At 44.8% G+C, this 20,897-nt stretch overlaps 1 protein-coding gene across 1 annotated transcript; it reads left to right on the top strand.

Annotated features, from left to right (window-relative positions):
* Window positions 1-1,148: 1,148 nt before the first annotated feature.
* On the top strand, window positions 1,149-13,209 carry LOC117354575 (gastrula zinc finger protein XlCGF26.1-like). Its single transcript, XM_033932338.1, has 4 exons — window positions 1,149-1,281; window positions 2,894-3,020; window positions 7,345-7,464; window positions 10,910-13,209. Exons 1-4 carry the CDS (start codon window positions 1,258-1,260, stop codon window positions 12,196-12,198), a joined length of 1,560 nt encoding a protein of 519 aa, XP_033788229.1. The 5' UTR covers window positions 1,149-1,257; the 3' UTR covers window positions 12,199-13,209.
* The last annotated feature ends 7,688 nt before the right edge of the window (window positions 13,210-20,897 follow it).

The following is a 20,897-nucleotide window of genomic DNA, read 5'->3' as shown; positions in this document are numbered from 1 at the left end:
TCTACTCCTTTTATAAAGTGCTGATTGGTCCTGATGGTAACTGTGCAAGGAAGAGTACGGCCTCCTGCGCTGCATGACCGATGACGTCACAGAGGAGGGGCGGAGCTTTCATTGGCTCTACTCCTTTTAAAGTGATGATTGGTCCGAATGGTAACTGGGGCAGGAAGAGTAGGGCCTCCTGCTCTGCATGACCGATGACGTCACATAGGAGGGGCGGAGCTTTCCTTAGCCTCTCTTTAGTACCGTGGTTGGAGCTGCAGCCTCAGCACCGACGCCGCTCCTTGTGACCCTGGGCAAGTCATCTACTCCCCCATTGCTCCAGGTACTTTAGACAGATTGTGAGCCCACCGGGACAGTCAGGGAATACTGCTTGAGTGCTTGAATAAATTACATTACATTAGTGATTTCTATTCTGCCTATGCCTTGCGGTTCTAGGCGGATTACAAATTAGTAGTCTGGACATTTCCAGGAGCGTTATAATACAAAGAAGTAGGTATATAATATAGGTTACCATGATGAATAATAATACATTCGGGATACAGTAGTGAGTTACACAATGTTGAAGGAAGCAGTTTTTCTGGTTACAGACGGTGTAGTGGGGAAATGGTTTGAAGAATTGACTAGGTGTTGCTGTGGTGGTGGTATTCATGAAATAAATGAATGTAAACCGTTCTGAGCTCCCCTGAGATTGATGGAATGAATGACTGTATGGTCAAAGCAATACTACAGGTCCCATAATGCACTACGATGAGGTTTTGATAGAAATCCAGGACTGGCCTGAAAGAAAAGTTCTCCCAGGTCTGATGGGAGACCAGCAGGGGTCATTCTCCCACCTGAAGAGCAGAAAGCGCAGCAGCCATTCGCCTATCCTTCTAAGTAGCAGGACGTCCCCGCCCCCGAACTATTCTAACCAATGGGATTGCCAGAAGGAGTTCAAACACCTCCTCTCCACACCCCCCGATATATTCTGACCTATGAATGCCGGGAGTTGACAACTCTTCCTCTTCCCCATTCCATGAATGCTAGGGGGAGGAGCCTCGCGCTCTTCTTCCTGCCCCCAGGGACATTCTGACCAATCATCACTGAAAGGGGTAGAGCTAAGAAGCCCGAAGCTCCGCCTCCCCTTTGTGATGTCATTCGCCTGTGACCAACCGGAGACGAACCTTGTCTTCTTTTTTAATTGCGGATTTCTAGCGTCAAATCTGTCTCCCCTACAACTAGGGAAAGAAACCCCAGGCTGTAAAAGTAGAGAGGAAAATGCCTGGAGGAGCTTCTGCCCAGGTAGGAGATGCCCCCCTCTCCCCAATCTTGCTCTCTTGTTCCAAGCACTGCTGAGTCAGGAAAGGCACTTTGGGACCCTCCTGTGGGGAAGGAGAGAGATCAGGAGCCCCCCCCCAATGAGAGATTTTGTCTGCAACTGGTTTCTTGTTGCTACAGTCCTGCTCTGCAAATTATATACATGCATAAATCTTTCACCCTGCCCTGCTGACCGGTCTCCTGAAATATAATCCTACTCTAGGACGGTTGTGTTATATGGCTATGAATTAGGTGACAGGTCAAATGCACGCAAGACAAAAGTGCGCAGACAAAAATGCCAAGACAAATCAGCGCAAGACAATTGAGCGCAGGGATAACTCAGCGCAAGACAATTGAGAACAAGCATAACTCAGCGCAAGACAATTCAGCGCAGGGATAACTCAGCGCAAGACAATTGAGCGCAGGGATAACTCAGCGCAAGACAATTGAGAACAAGCATAACTCAGCGCAAGACAATTCAGCGCAGTGATAACTCAGCGCAAGACAATTCAGCGCAGTGATAACTCAGCGCAAGACAATTCAGCGCAGTGATAACTCAGCGCAAGACAATTCAGCACAGGGATAACTCAGCGCAAGACAATTGAGCACAAGCATAACTCAGTGCAAGACAATTCAGCGCAGGGATAACTCAGCGTAAGGCAATTGAGTGCAAGGATAACTCAGCGCAAGACAATTCAGCGCAGTGATAACTCAGCGTAAGGCAATTGAGCACAATGATAACTCAGCGCAATGACAATTCAGCGCGCCTCAAAATGGGCGTGGCGAAGGAAGGGCACGCACACGTTCAGCACGTCAACACGTGATCACTTCACCACGTTATCAGTATGGATGGTTCCCTTGCCTCTTTGTGTTTTGAATATAAGTCACGTTATAACCCCCCCCCCCAAAAAAAAAAACCAACCAAAACAAAAAACAACAACAAACAAACCAAACCAAACCAAAAACCACAAACTTCCCCAAACTCCCCTTTTCTTCTTGAGTGCCAGCACTGGGATGCCTCCTGAAATAACTTTGATCTGGGACTGTGTGTTATCAGGGCAGGATTAATTCGTCAAGGACCCCTAGGCACACAAGTACACTGGGCCTCCTGCTCCACCCCACCCCACTCCACCCCACCATGCGCCCAGGTGGAAACAGGAAGCTGCGTCAGAGGGAAGTTTGGGGCAAGCAGCACCGCTTGCAAAATTACAGTTCCCGTTGCCTTTCTTACCTGCGTTGCTTGCTTGTCTTACTTTCCGTTCATGGGGGGCCATGTTGCCGATTTGGGGGGGGGGGGCCTAAATTGCCGATCGATGCTGGAGGGGCCCATCGCTGTTTTGAAAAAACAATGTTAATGCCCTCCTTCATCGGACCCCCCTGACAATTTCGGGCCCTGGGCACGTGCCTACTGGGCCTATTGGTTAATCCTGCCCTGAGTGTTATTTGATTTTAAGGGGTCCTTTTATTAAGGCGTCCATAGAATATAACGGATGCCTTAGCATTCAGCGTTCTCCTCTCAGATGAGCGCCAGACCTGAGAGGCCTCTTTATGGAAGTTCTTTAGAAGATGCTGAGTGCGCTTGTGGTTCATATTTCAGATGCGGGTGACATTTGAGGACATCGCTGTCTCTTTCTCCCAGGAGGAGTGGGAGTATTTAGATGAAGAGCAAAAGGACTTTTACAGGGAGGTGATGAAGGAGAATTACCAGATCCTGATATCGCTGGGTAAGAGGTCATTTTACATGTTTGTTAGTTACTAGTGTAATGTGTCTAGTGGTCCTGAATGCTAGGGTTATGCATCTGAACCTGCAAGTTGCTTGCAGAATGTTATCAATCATCTTTTGAACTCTGTCTCCTTCCAAGGGAGCTGCTCCTGCCCCTTTGTTTGTTTGTTTTCTGTAAGCAACTAGCTCTGCGTTTTTATTATTTTTGGATATTTTTTGCTAAGTGTGTGGTTGGAGGCTCGGTGCCCAGAGGTTTCCGCTTGTTGGGACATCTGCCTGGGAGAAAATGCAGACTCACTCTGCAGAAGTCTGCTGCTAGCAGATCTGGGGACACCTAGCTAGCCAGCCTGCTTTTTGTATTTTTTGAGCTCAGGGGCCATTCTTTACTTAGCTGCTCGCATCCCTCCTTTATCAGGAACTTGAACGCAGGCTGTTTGGCTCCGTCCTGGCTTGGCTGGGCCTAATAGTGGGCCAGCTGTGTGGTCCTTTCCCCCTTCGTAGCAATGAGGTTTTCCAAGGGTTGAAGCTCAGTCTGACAGGTCAAACTGGCAGCCTGAAGACCAAGTTCATCTGGTGAACCTGTGAGGCAGAGTTCTCCATTTGTCTCAACTGCATTCCTAAGCTAAAGCAGGCAGGCACATGGCGCAGTCAGTGTGTAAGGCTATTATAGTATATGGAGAAAATTGGAGGGGAGGAGGTCTCCAACAGTTAAACTTAAAAGTTTCTGCAGCCAGAGCCAAGGTCCCCCATCTCTAAAACCCCCTTGCTAGTGCAACAGACACTTTATTTCTGAATCTGTGGGTAACCAATTCCTTCTCGCGAGAATTCTTGTAGAGAGCCTCATTAGCAGTCTTTTGCTCTGCCTCCCATCCCTCTGGGCTGTCCTCTAATTCCTCATTTGTCTCTCTTCAAGCAAGATGGTAGGAGCCTAGCTTTTCTTTTTGTGTTTATTTTCAATTAAATTCAGTTTCTTACTGACCGTTTACGAGGCTTTTCGGTGCTGCAGAGGATCCCAGTCTTGGGGCATTTCTGGCTGAGGGAGAACACAGACCCTGAGGTTGAGAGTCTGCTTCCAAGGGGCAGACCTTTTTGCAGTGCACCCGCTTGGACAGCCTGCAGTAGAAATTCAGGCGCTCAGGGCTTGCCCCAGGTTCGTACGCTGTGGACTTGAGCGCAGGCTAAGTGACTCCGTGGCACTTTTTCCCCTGAATTCATCAATATGTTGTTTGAAGCTTACATGATTCTTAAGTATCGCATGGAACCCTTGGGGATCGCAGCCATTCTGGCACCAGGGTTTCCTCCCCCACCCCCCAAGAGTGCAATCCCCCAGTAATAGTGCTATGCGCAAGACAGGGAGGTCCAGTCTGAGGAAGACTGGGTTGAAGAAGTCTTTATTTCAATGCTTTTACTCTCCCAGTCAGTGTCCTCTGTAGCAGGAGATGCTGCTTCATCTCTAGGGGGATGGGTCCGGATCTGGTGGAAACCCCTGACCTCGGAGCAGACCTGATTGTACACAGGCTTTTTAAGCCCTCGGTGTTTTTGGAGATGATCATGGACTCCCTCTAGGAATTAAAGATAGAGACTTCACAGCCCTCTGCTACACAGTGCTCATTTATGAGCAGCACAGACCACCTGTTTTTCCTCTCATCAAAACATTACAAAAATTCTAATGGACCATTGGGAGGTCCTTCAGGTGGCCAGAGTCATGGCAAGGCTCTATCCGATGGATGCTGAATTTAACTAGCTCTTTGTTCCACCAAAAGTGGATTCCCTGGTGGCACAGGTTACCAAGCGGAGAGGGAAGTGACGTCACCAAAAATGATGGACACCTGAAATTTGGGCTCTGTTCAGCCGAAGAATATCCCCTGTAAGCGCGTCTTTTGCCTGTTTTACCACTTCTTCTGCAAGCTTGGGTGATCCATAGGTCATGCAGGGTAAGATGGCGTCAAAGCAGCGCACGGAGGCAGAAAAACAGCCGAGCCACATGATTGAAAAGCCGACGGGCTGACAACCACGTGTCAGCAGCGTGTCGGGCGGCGTGGAGACCCGGACCTCTGTGCCGCTGGGGGACGACTCGCTTTGCAGTGACGATGGTATGGAGGCCCCGATTAAAGCAGATCTGAGGGAACTATTGGCTGCGATGAAGACGGAGACATCGGGAGTGTCAGGGCAGATTGAGATGCAGTTCAGGAACTGAGGCAAGATTTGGTGAAGCTGGGAAACTGAATTGACACGGTCGCACTTCGTATGGATTTTTGTGAAGAGAAAGTGGTGGGCTCTCAACAAAGTGTGGAAAACTTACATGATGAGCTTTGTGACCTCATTGATAACGTTGAGGACGTGGAAAATAGGGCCAGACATAATAACATTAGGGTGCATGGCATACTGGAGGCCCCCCAGTACAAGGAAGCACATGTCACCAAGCGTACCTCTCTTCTCCGTGAAGGTGGCGTGGTATTAAAGGATGCCCAAGATCGCAGGCTGGACTTTGTTCTTAAGAAGCTCAAGTCTGCGGCCTCAGGTTTGAAACCAGTTGCAGCGGCATCTTTTGTCACCCAGGCTTGCCAAGTTGTGCTGTGATCCAGAGGCAATTGACAGGAGGGGTCACCGGTTTCTAAGGTCTGGCGTGGATTATGTAGCTGATGCTCTGTATGATCTTCTCAGAGTCGTGAGCAAATTGTCTGCCTATTCCATTTCTGCTTACAGGATGCTATGGAATAGACAGCTGGCGTGGGATTCCTCCTCCAAGGTGACCTTAAGTAAATTACCTTTTAAGGGACATATACTCTTTGGGAAAGGTCTCAATGGTATTGTGTGTAGGCTCGCAAGCTGAAGTCTTTGCCGGAAAGCAGACCTAGGAGGTCAGGTTGCAGTAATTTTCCAAGTTTTTATTAAAATTTGATTTGTTTGCTTGTTTTACTTACCAAGCAAGGTACAATTAAATAAAACTGGGTACCATAAAAATTAAAATAAAATAACAATATTACGAATTACAGACGAACTAGTATAAAAGGATGTATGGGGTAGAAATACACTCTTTTTTAAAAATAAGAACACATTCAAGGAAAAAAACAATAGGGTGGGGAAAAGGTTATAGAGAAGTGGGATTGCTTTTTAGCGTCTAAAGATTGCAAGCATCTTTAAATAAAACAATATCGCCAATTCTCAACAGGGCTTTCAGGCCAGTTTTGGGTTTGTTTTTTTCTAAGCTCCAGCCAAAGATTTGGAGGGGCCAGGCATCCCCAATCTTCAGGTCACTGCTCCACCACTACTCCCAAGAAGCAGTTATGATGCCAAGCCTCCGTGCATCGCAGGGAGTTTATCAGCCTATTGGGGAGCATAGTCAGAGATCACTACAGACCACTGGGTGCTGGACATTATAGAGGAGGAGTACAAGATTGAGTCTTTTCATCCCCTTCCGGACCCTTTTTTTGGACTCTGGAAAAAGTAGTCAAACTCCAAGCAACAGTGCAATGGCTGCTGGATCTGAAAGCCATAGAGCCTGTACCAGAGGAAGACTCAAGCTCCGTCAGATACTCAGTATACTTCATAGTGCCTAAGAGAGGCTCAGAAGACTGGAGGCCAATTGTAGACCTCAAAGTGGTAAATGCGACCCTCAAGATACCCCGTTTCCGGATGGAGACGGTGCTATCTGTGAGTGCTTTAGTGGCACATGGGGAATTTATCGTTTCACTGGATTTGATGGAAGCCTATCTGCACATTCCCATTTTTCCAGAGCGCAGGAAGATTTTTGCATTTCCAGGTGCTAGAGCAACACTTCCAGGTCACGGCTAATGCTAATGAGGCTGTCTGCAAGAATTCTCACGAGAAGGGATTGACTACCCACAGGTCCAGAAATAAAGTGTCTGTCTACTAGCAAGAAGATTACCGAGGTAAGAACCTAATCTAATATTTTATTCCCAGCAATTTTTGTTCATCTTTGCTGGGAAAACAATGCTTGCTTCCTTCCCTTTCTCCGAGCCTACATCAGTCCGAGTGTGCTCAGTGTGTTTGTTTCATCTTATTCCAAATGTTCTGAGTGTGAACAAGGAGACCTGCATGTTGTATAAGGGATGAAGAAGTTCACATTGATGAATATATTGCTCAATTTAGAGTGGGAACTAGACTAAAGATTAGTAAAGAGGATTTATGTTACTTTTGTGAGACTTGCAGAGCTCCAAAATTGTCCCCTTCTAACTGAGGTTTGAATATTTTTGATCAGCGAAGTTGGTGAAATTCTCTATGTTAGAAAGTTTGTAGAACTCTTGAATTTGAGGTTAACGGGTACAAAACTTGAGAAAACTAAGGCAATTTTCTTACCTTAGGAGCAGGTTCTCCAATATTAACCCCTAAGATTATATCCCATATCGAACGAGGGGAAGAGCCGTACATCAAGGATGAGCCAGAATCAGAGGAAAGAGAAATTGGGAAAAGCAGCTGTTCAGGTGAGTGGAGTAATAAGAGGGACGGAGTAAAAGTACATTTTCTAGATACCTTCTATAGGGTTCCGTATTTTTCACACCATAAGACGCACCTGACCATAAGACATACCTAGGTTTAGAGGAGGAAAACAAGAAAAAAATATTCTGAACCAAATGGTATACTAACATATTTAATAAAACATAGTATGTAAAGTCAACAGCGGTATTAAGAACCATCATCACTGTCATTAGCAAATAAGGAGAGACTTTAACGCTCAAGCACTTTTTTATTTTTCTGTACCCTGCCCCCCTCTGGTGGTCTAGTGGTAGGCCAGGACAGGAGGATCCGTCCCAGCTGACTAACAATCCCCCCCCCCGTACCTTTTTTCACCTTTTTAAATCCTGGTGGTCCAGCAGTGTTAAATCCTGGTGGTCCAGCGGTGTATTGGCAGGAGCAAGCTTTATATGCTCCTTCCCCACGCTGAGCCCCTCCCTCGCTGAATGGCTGTTTCAGATCTCATGGCCAATGGCACACAAGGCGGGAGCGAGCTTTTCTCGTTTAGCCTGGGCCTGTGCCGCTCCCTGAATGGCGAGATCTGAGGCAGCCATCCAGCGAGGGAGGGGCTCAGCGGGGTGCAGGAGCACGGAAAGCTCGCTCCTGATGATACGCCGCTGGACCACCAGTATTTAAAAAGGTATAAGTTTCCCTGGCAGACAGCCAGGCGGAGCGCCCGGCTAACAGACGCTAGGGAGAACACTGCACATCACGGTCTGTGATGCAATATACGTTCCTTAAGACATTTCCACCCACTTTTGGGGGGGGGAGTGCGTCTTATGGAGCAAAAAATAAGGTAAGTGCTGAGGGCGCTGCCCCTTTATAGATAAGGAAAAATCACTTGGTCTGTAAGCGAAGGCTTAAACTATGGACCACACAATGTTATCTCTGGAGAGGTGGAGGGAAGGAAAGATCCAGGTTCTTTTCAGTTTATCTGTAACTTCACATGTCAGAGATCTTGACGCTCAAAAAAGTGTTTTGAGGGCGTTGGCAAGAAGGCGTGTTTTGTGATGCCAGATCCTGGGCTGTGACTGTTGTGACCTTTGCTGTGTACTGGGTCTGTGCAGAAGCCTGGGCAGCAGCAGGGTCTCCGTTTGTTGTCCGGCTGATGTGCTCACACCGGTTCCAAATATATTTCCGCACCTGTTCCAAATATATTTCCGCACCTGTTCCAAATATATTTCCGCACCTGTTCCAAATATATTTCCGCACCTGTTCCAAATATATTTCCGCACCTGTTCCAAATATATTTCCGCACCTGTTCCAAATATATTTCCGCACCTGTTCCAAATATATTTCCACACCTGTTCCAAATATATCCAATGAATTCTTTCACGTGAATGGTGGCGGAGCAAATACCATACGACAAACACTTGAAAAATCCACGTGGAAGTGGTGACTGATGTGTTTCACCTCCGATTGTTCTCATTGCTGGACTTGGAATGTCCTTAAGATTTTTCTCTCGAAAATAAGCAATCCGTAAAGCAGTGTCCTTAAGGACATTCTAAGTCCAGCAATGAGAACAATCAGAGGTGAAAGACTTCAGATTCAGTTTAGGTATCAGTGAGCAGAGAATATGCATTTGTGAGGTTTTTTGGGATTCAGTGATTTGAAACCTGAAACTGGTAAGTCTCAGATGAAATTCTTTGTACCAGTTTCTGAGAACCCCTTCTTTCCTCATTTAAACTTACACTTGTGTATTATGTAGCAGTCCTTTAGTGATCCTGTTACATTAAAACTTATGCTAGTATTCTACAATGGATTTGGCACGCAAAATTGCCGTTACAGAATCCCACTCGGATTTTTGGCGCCTGTTAATAGAATGGACTCCCTTAATTCTACTCACTGCCATTTCCAAAGAACATCTCATCGTCTCACAGACTTGCACTGTGTGTAGATAAAAGCTTTAAAAAAAAATGCTTTGCAAATAGGAAACCAACCAATTCTCAAGCCACACCTGGAAAATTGTGGCGCGACATACAGTTTCTTATATCCCGCAGTTTTCAACTAGAATTCAAGGCGGTTTTACAGTCAAGATAACGAGCAACCTTTGGGTTACATTAAGAACATAAGAAACGCCCTCACCGGATCAGACCGAGGTCCATCTAGTCCGGCGATCCGCACAAGCGGCGGCCCATTTAGGTACTCCTTTTTGGAGACCCGGATTTACCGTATCCCTCAATATGATATGCAAGAAGGTGTGCATCCAACTTGCGTTTGAATCCCAGAACAGTAGTCTCCTCCACAACCTCCTCCGGGAGTGCAATCCAAGCACCCACCACGCGCTGTGTGAAACTGAATTTCCTGACATTTGTCCTAAACCTGCTGCCACTCAGTTTCAGTCTATGTCCTCTTGTCCTCGTCACATCAGAATATTTCAGTAATGCTTCTTTTTGGTCTATTTTATCAAATCCTTTTAATATTTTCAAAGTCTCTATCAAATCCCCTCTTAGTCTTCTCTTACAGAAGACCCAAGTGGCTAGGCAACTTGTGAATCACGCAGAGAAGAGATCGGTCTTTAGCTTTATTCCGAAACTTTAGCAATTGGGCAGCTGACGTAGAAATAAAGGTAGGCTATTACACGCTTTGGGACCTTGAAATTCAAGGGTAGACTTGAATATCTTTTTCCGTTGCTCATGATTAGGAGATGGAAAGTTCAGTTTGAGAACAAAAGAAGGTCCAACCTAAACTGCAGTAAAGAACAACCAAGAGCAAACAAAACAAAACTGCAGATGTGTACAAGACGTAGGCAAAAATTTATTAATGACAAAAAATTGTATATGCAAACCCTTTTACCAATCAAGGGACCCGACACGGTCCGTGTTTCGGACAAACCTTCGTCAGGGGTCCATGGTAAAAATAGAGGGAGAAAACAAAAAAATCACAAAAATACTGTATAGTGGTAGCAAAACCTAAGCGACGTCACAATCCGTCACTCCTTTTGACGGCTTTTTACAGTGACGGATTGTGACGTCGCTTAGGTTTTGCTACCACTATACAGTATTTTTGTGATTTTTTTTTGTTTTCTCCCTCTATTTTTACCATGGACCCCTGACGAAGGTTTGTCCGAAACACGGACCGTGTCGGGTCCCTTGATGGGTAAAAGGGTTTGCATATACAAGTTCAGTTTGAGACACAATGTGGGCTCCTTTTATCAAGCCGGGCTAGCGGTTTAACAAGCGTAACAGCGAACGCTAAATCGCCGTCCGCGCGAGCCACTACCGCCTCCTCTTGAGCAGGCGGTAGTTTTTGGCCAGCGCGGGGGTTAACGCGTGATGAAAAGTCCAGTAGGGTTCTCTCCATAAATTGCTTTGCAGCACCCTCAAAAATCTTTCCCTTTATTATACACAGGTTCTATCTTAGAAACCACTGCTGTTTTCTTACCCATGAGTAATATCTTCTGTTTGTTTCTAGCAAATCATCAGATCCCACAGGAATGGAAGAGAGTAAAGAAACAAGGAGAAGATCCTGTGCAAATGGTACAAATCCAAACTCAATCGGAAAATGTCTGTGGGAATATTTCCCAGGGACCTGAGAGGAGTAACGCGAAGAATTGTGGGCAGGAATCAAAGGAACAGAGAGACCCTGCAGGAGACTCAAGGGATGGAGTCACTAAGTGTGAGAGAAATGAGGGGGAGCTCAGTAACATCGCTGAGGACCAGAGACACCGAGCAGAGAGACCCTTCCAAATGAATCATAGTGATAAAGTGACTTCTAAACTTCACCAAAAAGGAGAGAAAAGAAAAACATACCAGAAAGAATTCACATGTATTGCATCTAAAAGGAGCATCAACTTTATTTGTCTTAAATGTAATAAGAGCTTCCCATCATTTTCAGAACTCCAGATGCACAAAAGGAATCACAAAAATGAGAAACCATTTACTGAATATAATAAAAGCTTCACTCAGCTTTCAACATTAACAATTCACCAGCAGACCCACATTGCAGTTAAACCATTTACATGTACTGAGTGTAATAAAAGCTTCACTCAGCTTTCAAGTTTAAAATTTCACCAAAACATTCACACAAGAGACACAGCAATTGAATGTACTGAATGTAATAAAAGCTTCACTCGGCTTTATGGCCTAAAAATTCACCAGAGGATCCACACGGGAGACAAACCATATACATGCGCCGAGTGTAATAAAAGCTTCACTCAGGTTTCAAGTCTAAAGGTTCACCAGAGGACCCATACGGTAGACAAACCATTTACATGCACTATGTGTAATAAAAGCTTCACTACGTCATCAGGTCTGAGAAGACACAAAATGATCCACACGGGAGATAAACCATTTGCATGTACTGAGTGTAATAAAAGCTTCACTTGGCTTTCAAATCTAAAACTTCACCAGAGGATCCACACAGGAGACAAACCATATACATGCACCGAGTGTAATAAAAGCTTCACTCAGGTTTCAAGACTAAAGGTTCACCAGAGGACCCATACGGGAGACAAACCATTTACATGCACTATGTGTGATAAAAGCTTCACTCAGTCATCAGATCTGAGAAGACACAAAATGATCCACACGGGAGACAAACCATTTGCATGTACTGAGTGTAATAAAAGCTTTACTCGGCTTTCGTTTCTAAAAAGACACAAAATGATCCACACGGGAGACAAGCCATTTGCATGTACTGAGTGTAATGAAAGCTTCACTCGGCTTTCAAAACTAAAAATTCATGAGCAGACCGACCCTTGAACCTCTACAATCTGGCTTTCGCCCCGTACGCTCCACAGAGAGTGCTCTTACCAAAGTCTGCAGTGACCTGTTCTTGGACAGATCTAAAGGCCTTTACTCAATCCTCATCCTTCTTGACCTCTCTTCTGCTTTTGATACTGTAAATCACTGTGTACTCCTTGTTACACTGTCCTCGCCTGGTTTGCCTCTTACCACTCCCATCACACCTTTAGTGTATATGCTGGTGGATCCTCTGCTGCCATCCCGCTACCAGTTGGTATACCCCAGAGTTCTGAGTTAGGTCCTCTTTGCTTGTCTCTTTACACCTCTTCCTCGGTGCCCTGATTTCCAGTACCACCTGTTTTGCTGATGATTCCCAGATCTATCTCTCCACACCCGAGATTTAACCTAAAATTCAAGAAAACATCTTAGCCTGTCTGGCTGATATTGCTGCCTGAATGTCCCACCTAGAGAATGATGCAGGGAAAAAATTTTTTCCCTGTTCCTGCCAGCTTTGTCCCCGTCCCCTCCCTGCGAGCCATCTGATCCCATCTGCACAAGCCTCAAATAGTTATGATTTTATACTGAATTTATTTTATTAAAGTATAAAAAGAAACAATATTCTGTTCAATTGTCATTTTATAAACACAAATAATACCCAGCAAGGATCAACAAGTCCCCTGCCTCCTCTCCCCTTCAAATATCCCCTCCACTATTGAGAAAACTGAATAAGCCAAATTATTACAGACTACACAGAAAAATTATCCCATCCTTTGTGTTCAAACCTTACATGTTTCTTTTTTTTTTATATAAATTGTAGTTCTTCCCATTACCCATTTGTACCAGTTTGTACTAATTTGTAATAGAACAAAATTATTTGTATGTAATGTCTTATCTTATTTTGTCCACCCTGCTCTCTTTTTATGTGTTGGAAACATGTAATACGCATTGAAATATATGATATTGCGTAAAAATCAAAATCTATTAAACTTGAAACTTGAAAAATCATGCTAACACAATACTACAGTCACACAAGACAGGAATAGTGTTAGAGGAGTGCAACTAGGCCAACTACCCCCTGGTCAGAGAGAGTCCTTAGCCAGCTGGAAGCTAAAGAAGCACAGCCTGAGCTTTGTGGTCCTCAGTTATGTCTAACACCAGCTCTAGCAGGATACATATTTCAAATCTGATATATTCTAATCACAAAATAGAAAATAATTTTTTTTTTTCTACCTTTTGTTGTCTCATCATTTTATTCTTCAAATCATTTTGGTCTCAGGTGCTGGTCTCTGTTTTGTCTTCTCTTAACTCATTTGCCAAGGTCTCCTGACCTTTTGGCATTTCTTCCATGTTCACCATCCATCTTCTATCTCTGTGTATGTATTGTTCCCCATGTTCAGCAAGCATCTCCTTTCTCTCTGTCTCCTACACATCCCTTTCTAGTATTTCCCCTGTGCCCATCTCCCTGCCTTCATCATCTCACCATTCTATGATCCCCAATCCCTGTACAGTATTGCTCCTCTATATCCCTATGCCCCCCCTCATCAAGCATCTTCCTTCTATGTTCTTATTCTCCCCTGTGTCTAGTCATCTTCTCTCTGTGTCCATATACCACCCCCATGCAGCATTCCCCTTTTGTCCCTGTTCCTATGCTCCGGTTTGACTGGAAGTTACATCGGAAGGAGGGGCTCGGCGGCAAGAAGGTTCCGAAGTAGTGCGGCATGCAGGAAGCTTCTAACAGGCTGGTAGGCCCGCCGTGGGAGATGCGAGGGGACCAATCCAGGAGAGTTGCAGGTTTGTTTTGTTTTGGGGTTTTTTTTGTCACCGGTGATTGTGAGCCAAGGAAGGGAGGGTGCAAGGGCTGTTGGACCCATGATAGGGAGGGAGGGATGCTGCACACGGAATTGCAATCCTTTACTGCGTGGACAAGGCCATTCACCCCTCCACAGGGCAGTGAATGGCCTTGTCTCCGTACCCGCGGCAACCAATCTATTTTTTTCCCCCCCCATTCCTGCGGGCTACCTGCGGCTAACAATCGCCGTATCATTCTCTAGTCCCACCGCCAGCTGAAACTAAACATGTTCAAGACTGGGCTGCTCCTCTTTGCTTCTAAACCGTCCGCTCCCTCCGTTCTCCAGCTCTGTAAATGTGTTCTCCTCTGCTCATAACCTTGGAGTCGCCTTCGACTTGGACCTCATTTTCTAAACACATCCAACGGACTGCTAAAATCTGTCGCTTCTATCTCTACAACATGACCAAAATTCACTCTCTGGGCACACCACCCCGGACCCTCGTCCACACCCTCATAACCTCACGCTTAAACTACTGCAATGTGCTTCTAACAGGTCTCCCACTGAACCATCTCTTCCTCCCCTCCTGCAATCTGTGCAAAACTGTGCTGTATAACTTATCTTCCACCAACCTCGCCACCCTCTCCTCAAATCACTTGGCTCCCTATCCGCCTTCGCATACAGTTCAAACTCCTATTCCTAACCTACGAGTGCGTTCGTTCTGCAGCCCCTCAGTATCTCTCCTCTCGTCTCTCCTTATGCACCTCTCTGAGAACCCCGTTCCTCAGATAAGCCACTCTTAGCTTTACCCTTCTCCTCCACTGCCAGTTCCAGACTTTGTTCCTTTCATCTCGCTGCCCTGTAAGCCTGAAATAGAGTTTCAAGTTTATTATGGGACTTGATAAATCGCTTAATCGGATATTCTAAGCGATGTACATTTAAAATTTACAATATAAAAACGAAAACCAATAACAATGCAATACATTACAATACATACAATTTTTAAATAATGGCTAAAATACTCTAAATTTGAACATTGTTAAACAAGGGGAAAGGAGGGATGAAATACAATTTTAAAGTAAAGAAGAAACATTGAGGGAAAATACAAGAGGGATATAGTTAAAGCAGGTTTAACCAAATACAGTGGTGCCTCACACAACGAACTTAATCCGTTCCAGGAGCAAGTTTGTTATGTGAAACGTTCGTTGTGTGAAACGCGTTTTCCCATAAGAATACATGTAAAAGAAAATAATTCGTTCTGCAGCCCTACATTTCCCTCCCTCCACCTCACCTTATATGCAGAGTTTGCCAGCTTTCTTTTTCACCCAGCCGCACGCTTTCAAAAAGCTGTGCACGCGCAGCTGCTGAAGTTGATCAATGTTCTCCTCTCCTGCAACTTCCGGTTTCCGGTTGCGTCAGAGGAGAAGATTGAACAACTGAGCATGCGCGCATGTGCTGCTCTTTGAAAGTGTGTGGCTGGCCGAAAAAGAAAGCCGGAAAACTCGGCATCTAAGGTAAGGTGGAGGGAGATGATGGAACACTGCATTCAGACAGGAGGGTGCTGCTGTTCCCGGCTTCGGCGAGAGTAGTTCCGCCCCCCCCCCCCCGGGCCCCTCGGGCGACTTCGTTGTGTGAAACGAAGTTCGTTATAGGGAGCAAGACAAAAAGTTCGTTATGCGCAGCGTTCGCTGTACGAGGCGTCCGTTATGCGAGGCACCACTGTAAATATAATTCATGAAGTATAAAATTATGTAGAAAAGGCATCTTTAAAAAGGAAAGTTTTTAACTCAGTTTTAAATTTTCCAAGGTCTTTCTCCTCCCGTAAAGTAATAGGGAGGGCGTTCCATGTTTGCGGTGCCGTACAAGAAAAAATAAATTGTCTCCTTGTGTTAATAATTTTTAATTTAGACCACCTGAGTCAGTGCATCATGCCCCCTTGCCCCCACCTTGTTCAAAAGTAGGCAGAAAACCCACCTTTTCAAGATTGCCTTCAACTCATAACCCCATTGCCCTCTGCTCACCACCCTAGCCCAGCGGTTTAACCCTCCCTGCTAACTATAACCCCTACCCTGGTTTCCTGTTTGTCCTGATTGATTGTGAGCTTATTTGAGCAGGGACTGTCTCTTTTGTGATTCTGTACAGGGCTGCGTTCTTCACCTACCCCTCAGTCAAAAGGTTGCACTCAGGAAGGATTCATTAACAAACTCCTGTCGTACCAAGCTGCTAGAGAATGACACAGGGACAAATTTGTCTCAGTCCCCGCAGGAACTCAATTTCCCGACCCCGTCCCCGCAAGTTTTGTCACTGCAACTGAACCTGACCCTGCCCTGTCCTTGTCCCATTCCTGTAAGCTCTGCCTTAACCGCACAAGCCTCAGACACTTATGATTTTAAAATGTTTGAGGCTCATGCAGATGAGGATGGAGCTGGCAGGGACAGGAAATGCACTTGCCAGGACAGGAAAATGAGTTCCCGTGGGACGGGGAAAATTAGTCCCCATGTTATTCTCTATAGGCCCCTTCCAGAGACCTATAATTGAGCCATATGGTCAGGGTATCAACCTCTTCCAACTTACATGCACTTAGAAAACTTCTAAAAACCCACCTTTTCTCTAAACTCGGCATTCCTTCCTAGGATTCTATCGAATGCATCTCTGTTAATTGCTTTGTCAAGTTATGTTGTACCTCACTGAAATTGTTCAGGACAACCCCTTTTGTAAACCTTTATTGTAAATTCCCATTGTTAATTGCTTTGCTAAGTTATGTTAAAGCTCGCTGACTATGATCAGTTTTATCTCTTTTGTAAACTGAAAGGCTTTTGCGATATATAAATAAAAATTTGTTATGCTCTGTCTGGTAGTGCTTTATAAATACATAATTAATAGTAGTAGCCCCACACAGCAGTCAAACCATATACATGCTGAAATCAGTTAGCTTAGCGGGGTTTAAAAAAGGTTTGGATCATTTCCTAAAAGAGAAGTCCATAGGCTATTAGTGAGATGTTTTGGGGAAATCCACTGCTTTTTCCCAGGATAAGCAGCATAAAATCTGTTTTATTACTTGGGATCTAGCTAGGGACTTGGGACCTGGGTTAGTCCCTGTTAGAAACAGGATACTGGGCTTGATGGACTTTTGGTCTGTCCCAGTATGACAATTCTTATGTTTTGATGTGAGCCAAGTATAGGATAATCAAACCATTGTGACATCACCGATGAGGCTAGCTCTTAGGCATTGGTGGAATGAGGCTTTATGACAACACAATCTCAGCTCTGGAATGTTGCTACTCTTTGGGTTGCTGCCAGGTACTTGGAACCTGGGTTGGCCATTATAGGAACATGATACTGGGCTTGATAGACCTTCCATCTGTCCCAGTAATTCTTATGTCTGCACCCAGAGTCCGACGTAGTCTCGAGTGGCATGCATGTGCCATGAAGGATGCTGCTGCTACCACCTTCAAACCTAGTGCTGCGGCCTTAAACTGTCTCTTCAAGACAAAATCTAGCCTTTGGTCCTGTGTATCCTTTAGTACCACTCCGCTTTCACTGGGAAGAGAGGTATATTTTGTAAACTGCGCAACCAGCAAATCCACCTTTGGTGGCATGAACGGCTGCTGAAATTCAGGATCCAGCAGATAAAGTTTTGCCATGGCCTTAGCTACCTGCAGAGGCTCCTCAGGGACCTCCAAACGGTCTGTCAGAAATGAAAAAGATTTGCATCATTTTTAAAAACTTCTTAAAAGTTACCTTTTTAAAGATGTATTTAATATCTAATTTTAGATGAAGATTTTGAGATTAATCTTTTACCCATCCTATTGGGTGTCAGGTCAAAAGCGCGAGCAGACAATTGAGCGCAGCTTGAAGGTGCGCGCCGAAGAAAATTACTGTTTTTAGGGCTCCGACGGGGGGGAGGCATGGGGGGGAACCCCCCCACTTTACTTAATACAAATCGCGCCGCGTTGTGGGGGCGTTGTGTGGGGTTTGGGGTGTTGTAACCCCCCCACATTTTACTGAAAACTTCACTTTTTCCCTGTTTTTAGGGAAAAAGTTAAGTTTACAGTAAAATGTGGGGGGTTACAACCCCCCAAACCCCCCACAACGCCAGCACGATTTGTAGTAAGTAAACTGGGGGTGCTCCCCAACAAAATCCCCAGTCGGAGCCCCTAAAAACAGTAATTTTCTTTGGCGCGCGCCTTTGTCTTCCGCATTGTTGTCCATCCTATTGTTCTTCCCTACCTTTAATCTTTTTTCTTAAACCATGAACATGTAACTTTGCCCCTCTTTCCCTTTGTTTCATGTTTGTCCTTGATTTGTAAGTCTGAAGTCATCTTGTTTAAACTATATTAATATGATTTTATATAATTGTAAATCGCTTAGCATCCCGAATAAGCGATTCATCAAATACTAATAAAAACTTGAAACTTGATCTTAGTAATGTCTAGATGGGAGGGAAAGCAGGAGGTCTGAGCCTTATTCTTTTTATTTATTTTTTTTTACAAATCTTTATTCATTTTAAAACTTACAATAAGTGTGACAGTAAGTTAGAACATTGTAATATTAAATATATCACTTAATACTCAGCAATAAATCAAATCATATAACATTATCTCCCTCCCCCCCTTTCATAACAAATATACAATATAAATACTATATGATAAAATGTTTTCATATCATTCCTATATAGTTAGAAGATATACTAAAAATTACCCCCTCCCTCAATATTGAACTTATACATTTAAGGGAAAAATTGTATCTATTCAGTACAATATTTTGTAAACGGCTCCCACATATCGGGTCCTCTCTGGCTGAGATCTTACCCTCCCAGTTAAGATACATAATCTCTCTTCTCAACTGAACTGAGGCACTATTTTAAGCATCAAGTAGCATTATGGGGTAAAGACCTAGATCAACTGCTTTCGCCCACTACTTTTGAGGAATTCAGAAAACGTCTAAAAACTCAACTGTTCCTAAACTATCTAGACAACTGACCCACTCATCTTCTTTCTCCTCCATAGTGATTCCTCTGTCCTATTAATCTCTTTCTCCACTCTTCTTCTTTCTCCTCCATAGTGATTCCTCTGTCCTATTAATCTCTTTCTCCTCCATAGTGATTCCTCTGTCCTATTAATCTCTTTCTCCACTCTTCTTCTTTCTCCTCCATAGTGATTCCTCTGTCCTATTAATTTCTTTCTCCACTCTTCTTCTTTCTCCTCCATAGTGATTCCTCTGTCCTATTAATATCTTTCTCCACTCTTCTTCTTTCTCCTCCATAGTGATTCCTCTGTCCTATTAATTTCTTTCTCCACTCTTCTTCTTTCTCCTCCATAGTGATTCCTCTGTCCTATTAATCTCTTTCTCCACTCTTCTTCTTTCTCCTCCATAGTGATTCCTCTGTCCTATTAATATCTTTCTCCACTCTTCTTCTTTCTCCTCCATAGTGATTCCTCTGTCCTATTAATTTCTTTCTCCACTCTTCTTCTTTCTCCTCCATAGTGATTCCTCTGTCCTATTAATCTCTTTCTCCTCAACAACACATTTCCGGTCCTATTAACTCTCCTCTTCCCCCCTCTTAAATTCAATCAATTTGTACCTCGCTTAATCTATTGTAAACCGCATAGAACTTAACGGTATTGCAGTATATAAACTGTTATTATTATTAGTAAGTTAGTTCCTAAATACTATAGCGTAGGGATGCCATATTTTGAGCCTTACAAACCCGGACACATGGCCCCTACCCTGTTCTGTCCCCATCCCCCACCCCCTCAAAGCCTCATCTTCCCCAGTGAGCTCCGGCCATGTCTGGAGGGCCTCGAGCGTGCGCGGATATGTATGACATCATCTGCGCGTGCTCAGAGGCCCTCCAGAGGCGGCCAGAGCTCATTGGGGCTTTCCAAACCCCGGACAAACGGCTGGGTTTTGGAAGGTCCATCCGGGCACCTGGACTGTCCTTTTAAAAGAGGACAAGTCTGGGTTTTTCCTGACTTCTGGTAAACCCTACTATAATGTGTAGTGTGAGGCAGTGTGGACGTGGTGGGCAAACAGTGGTGTGACATGCACATGTATGTCAATTATACATGTAACTGCCTCATTTAGGCACAAATATTTACCTCTTGTATAGAGCCAGCATAAGCACTTGTGCCTGAAGTTACAAGCGCATTCTATAGTAAACTAGTCTTATAGCCCATTACATGAACGGGTGCTAGAATATGTGTTTGTCTGTATTTATTTATTTCTCTCTCCTTAGCCCATTTCTGTATTTCTTTCTTTTTGTCTTTCTTTTTCCTCGGCTGTCCACCACCACCCCTTGTCTGCTCCCCCTGTCCATTCTAACAGATGCTAGAATACGGCTGTCTGTCTTTCTTTCTGTCTTTTTCTTTCCCGCTGTCTGTCTTTCTTTCTGTCTGTCTCTCTCCCTGGCCCCCTTTGTCTATCTGTCTTTCTGTTTCTCTTCCTGCCCCTGTGTCCTTCTTTCTTCCTTTCTTTCTCCCTCCCGCCGTCTGTCTGTCTGTCTTTGTATGTGTCTCTCTCCCTGCCCCCTATGCATCAGCAGCATTTATTCCCTCCCCTCCCTGTGCAGCAGCCACAGTACGTCCTTTCCCCTACCCCCGTTTCCCTTCCCGCGTTCTGGCCTGCACATTTTTTTTTTAATGCCAGCCTCTACAGTTGAAAATAATCTGGATATTCAGTAGCAGTATTTAATCAGTGGCTGTCCGCTGAATATCTGGATAGAACAGTGAGGTGCCAAAAGCATAGATATTTAGCTGTGATCCTGATAACTTATCTGGACAGATTTAGGATTGACTTTGTGCTAGACTATGCTATTTTCCTCATAGTTACCTGGATAACTCATGCGGGCGTAGGCTTCGTGCGTTTCCGCTGCGGCTTCGGCAGCCTCCTGTCTGCGGGCCGGCCGCCCATCTGTGCGCACACATCTGC

Source organism: Geotrypetes seraphini, chromosome 2, assembly GCF_902459505.1.
Source record: "Geotrypetes seraphini chromosome 2, aGeoSer1.1, whole genome shotgun sequence".
NCBI classification, from domain to species: Eukaryota; Metazoa; Chordata; class Amphibia; order Gymnophiona; family Dermophiidae; genus Geotrypetes; species Geotrypetes seraphini.
This window is presented reverse-complemented; position numbering and strand designations above follow the sequence as displayed.

What these genes read in the sequence shown, in the direction of transcription:
- LOC117354575 (XM_033932338.1), top strand. Translation starts at nt 1,258, where the DNA reads ATGCCTGGAGGAGCTTCTGCCCAG. An exon ending in CCAGATCCTGATATCGCTGG is followed by an intron (nt 3,021 to 7,344) that starts GTAAGAGGTCAT and finishes TTCTTACCTTAG; the next exon opens with GAGCAGGTTCTCCAATATTA. An exon ending in TGGGAAAAGCAGCTGTTCAG is followed by an intron (nt 7,465 to 10,909) that starts GTGAGTGGAGTA and finishes GTTTGTTTCTAG; the next exon opens with CAAATCATCAGATCCCACAG.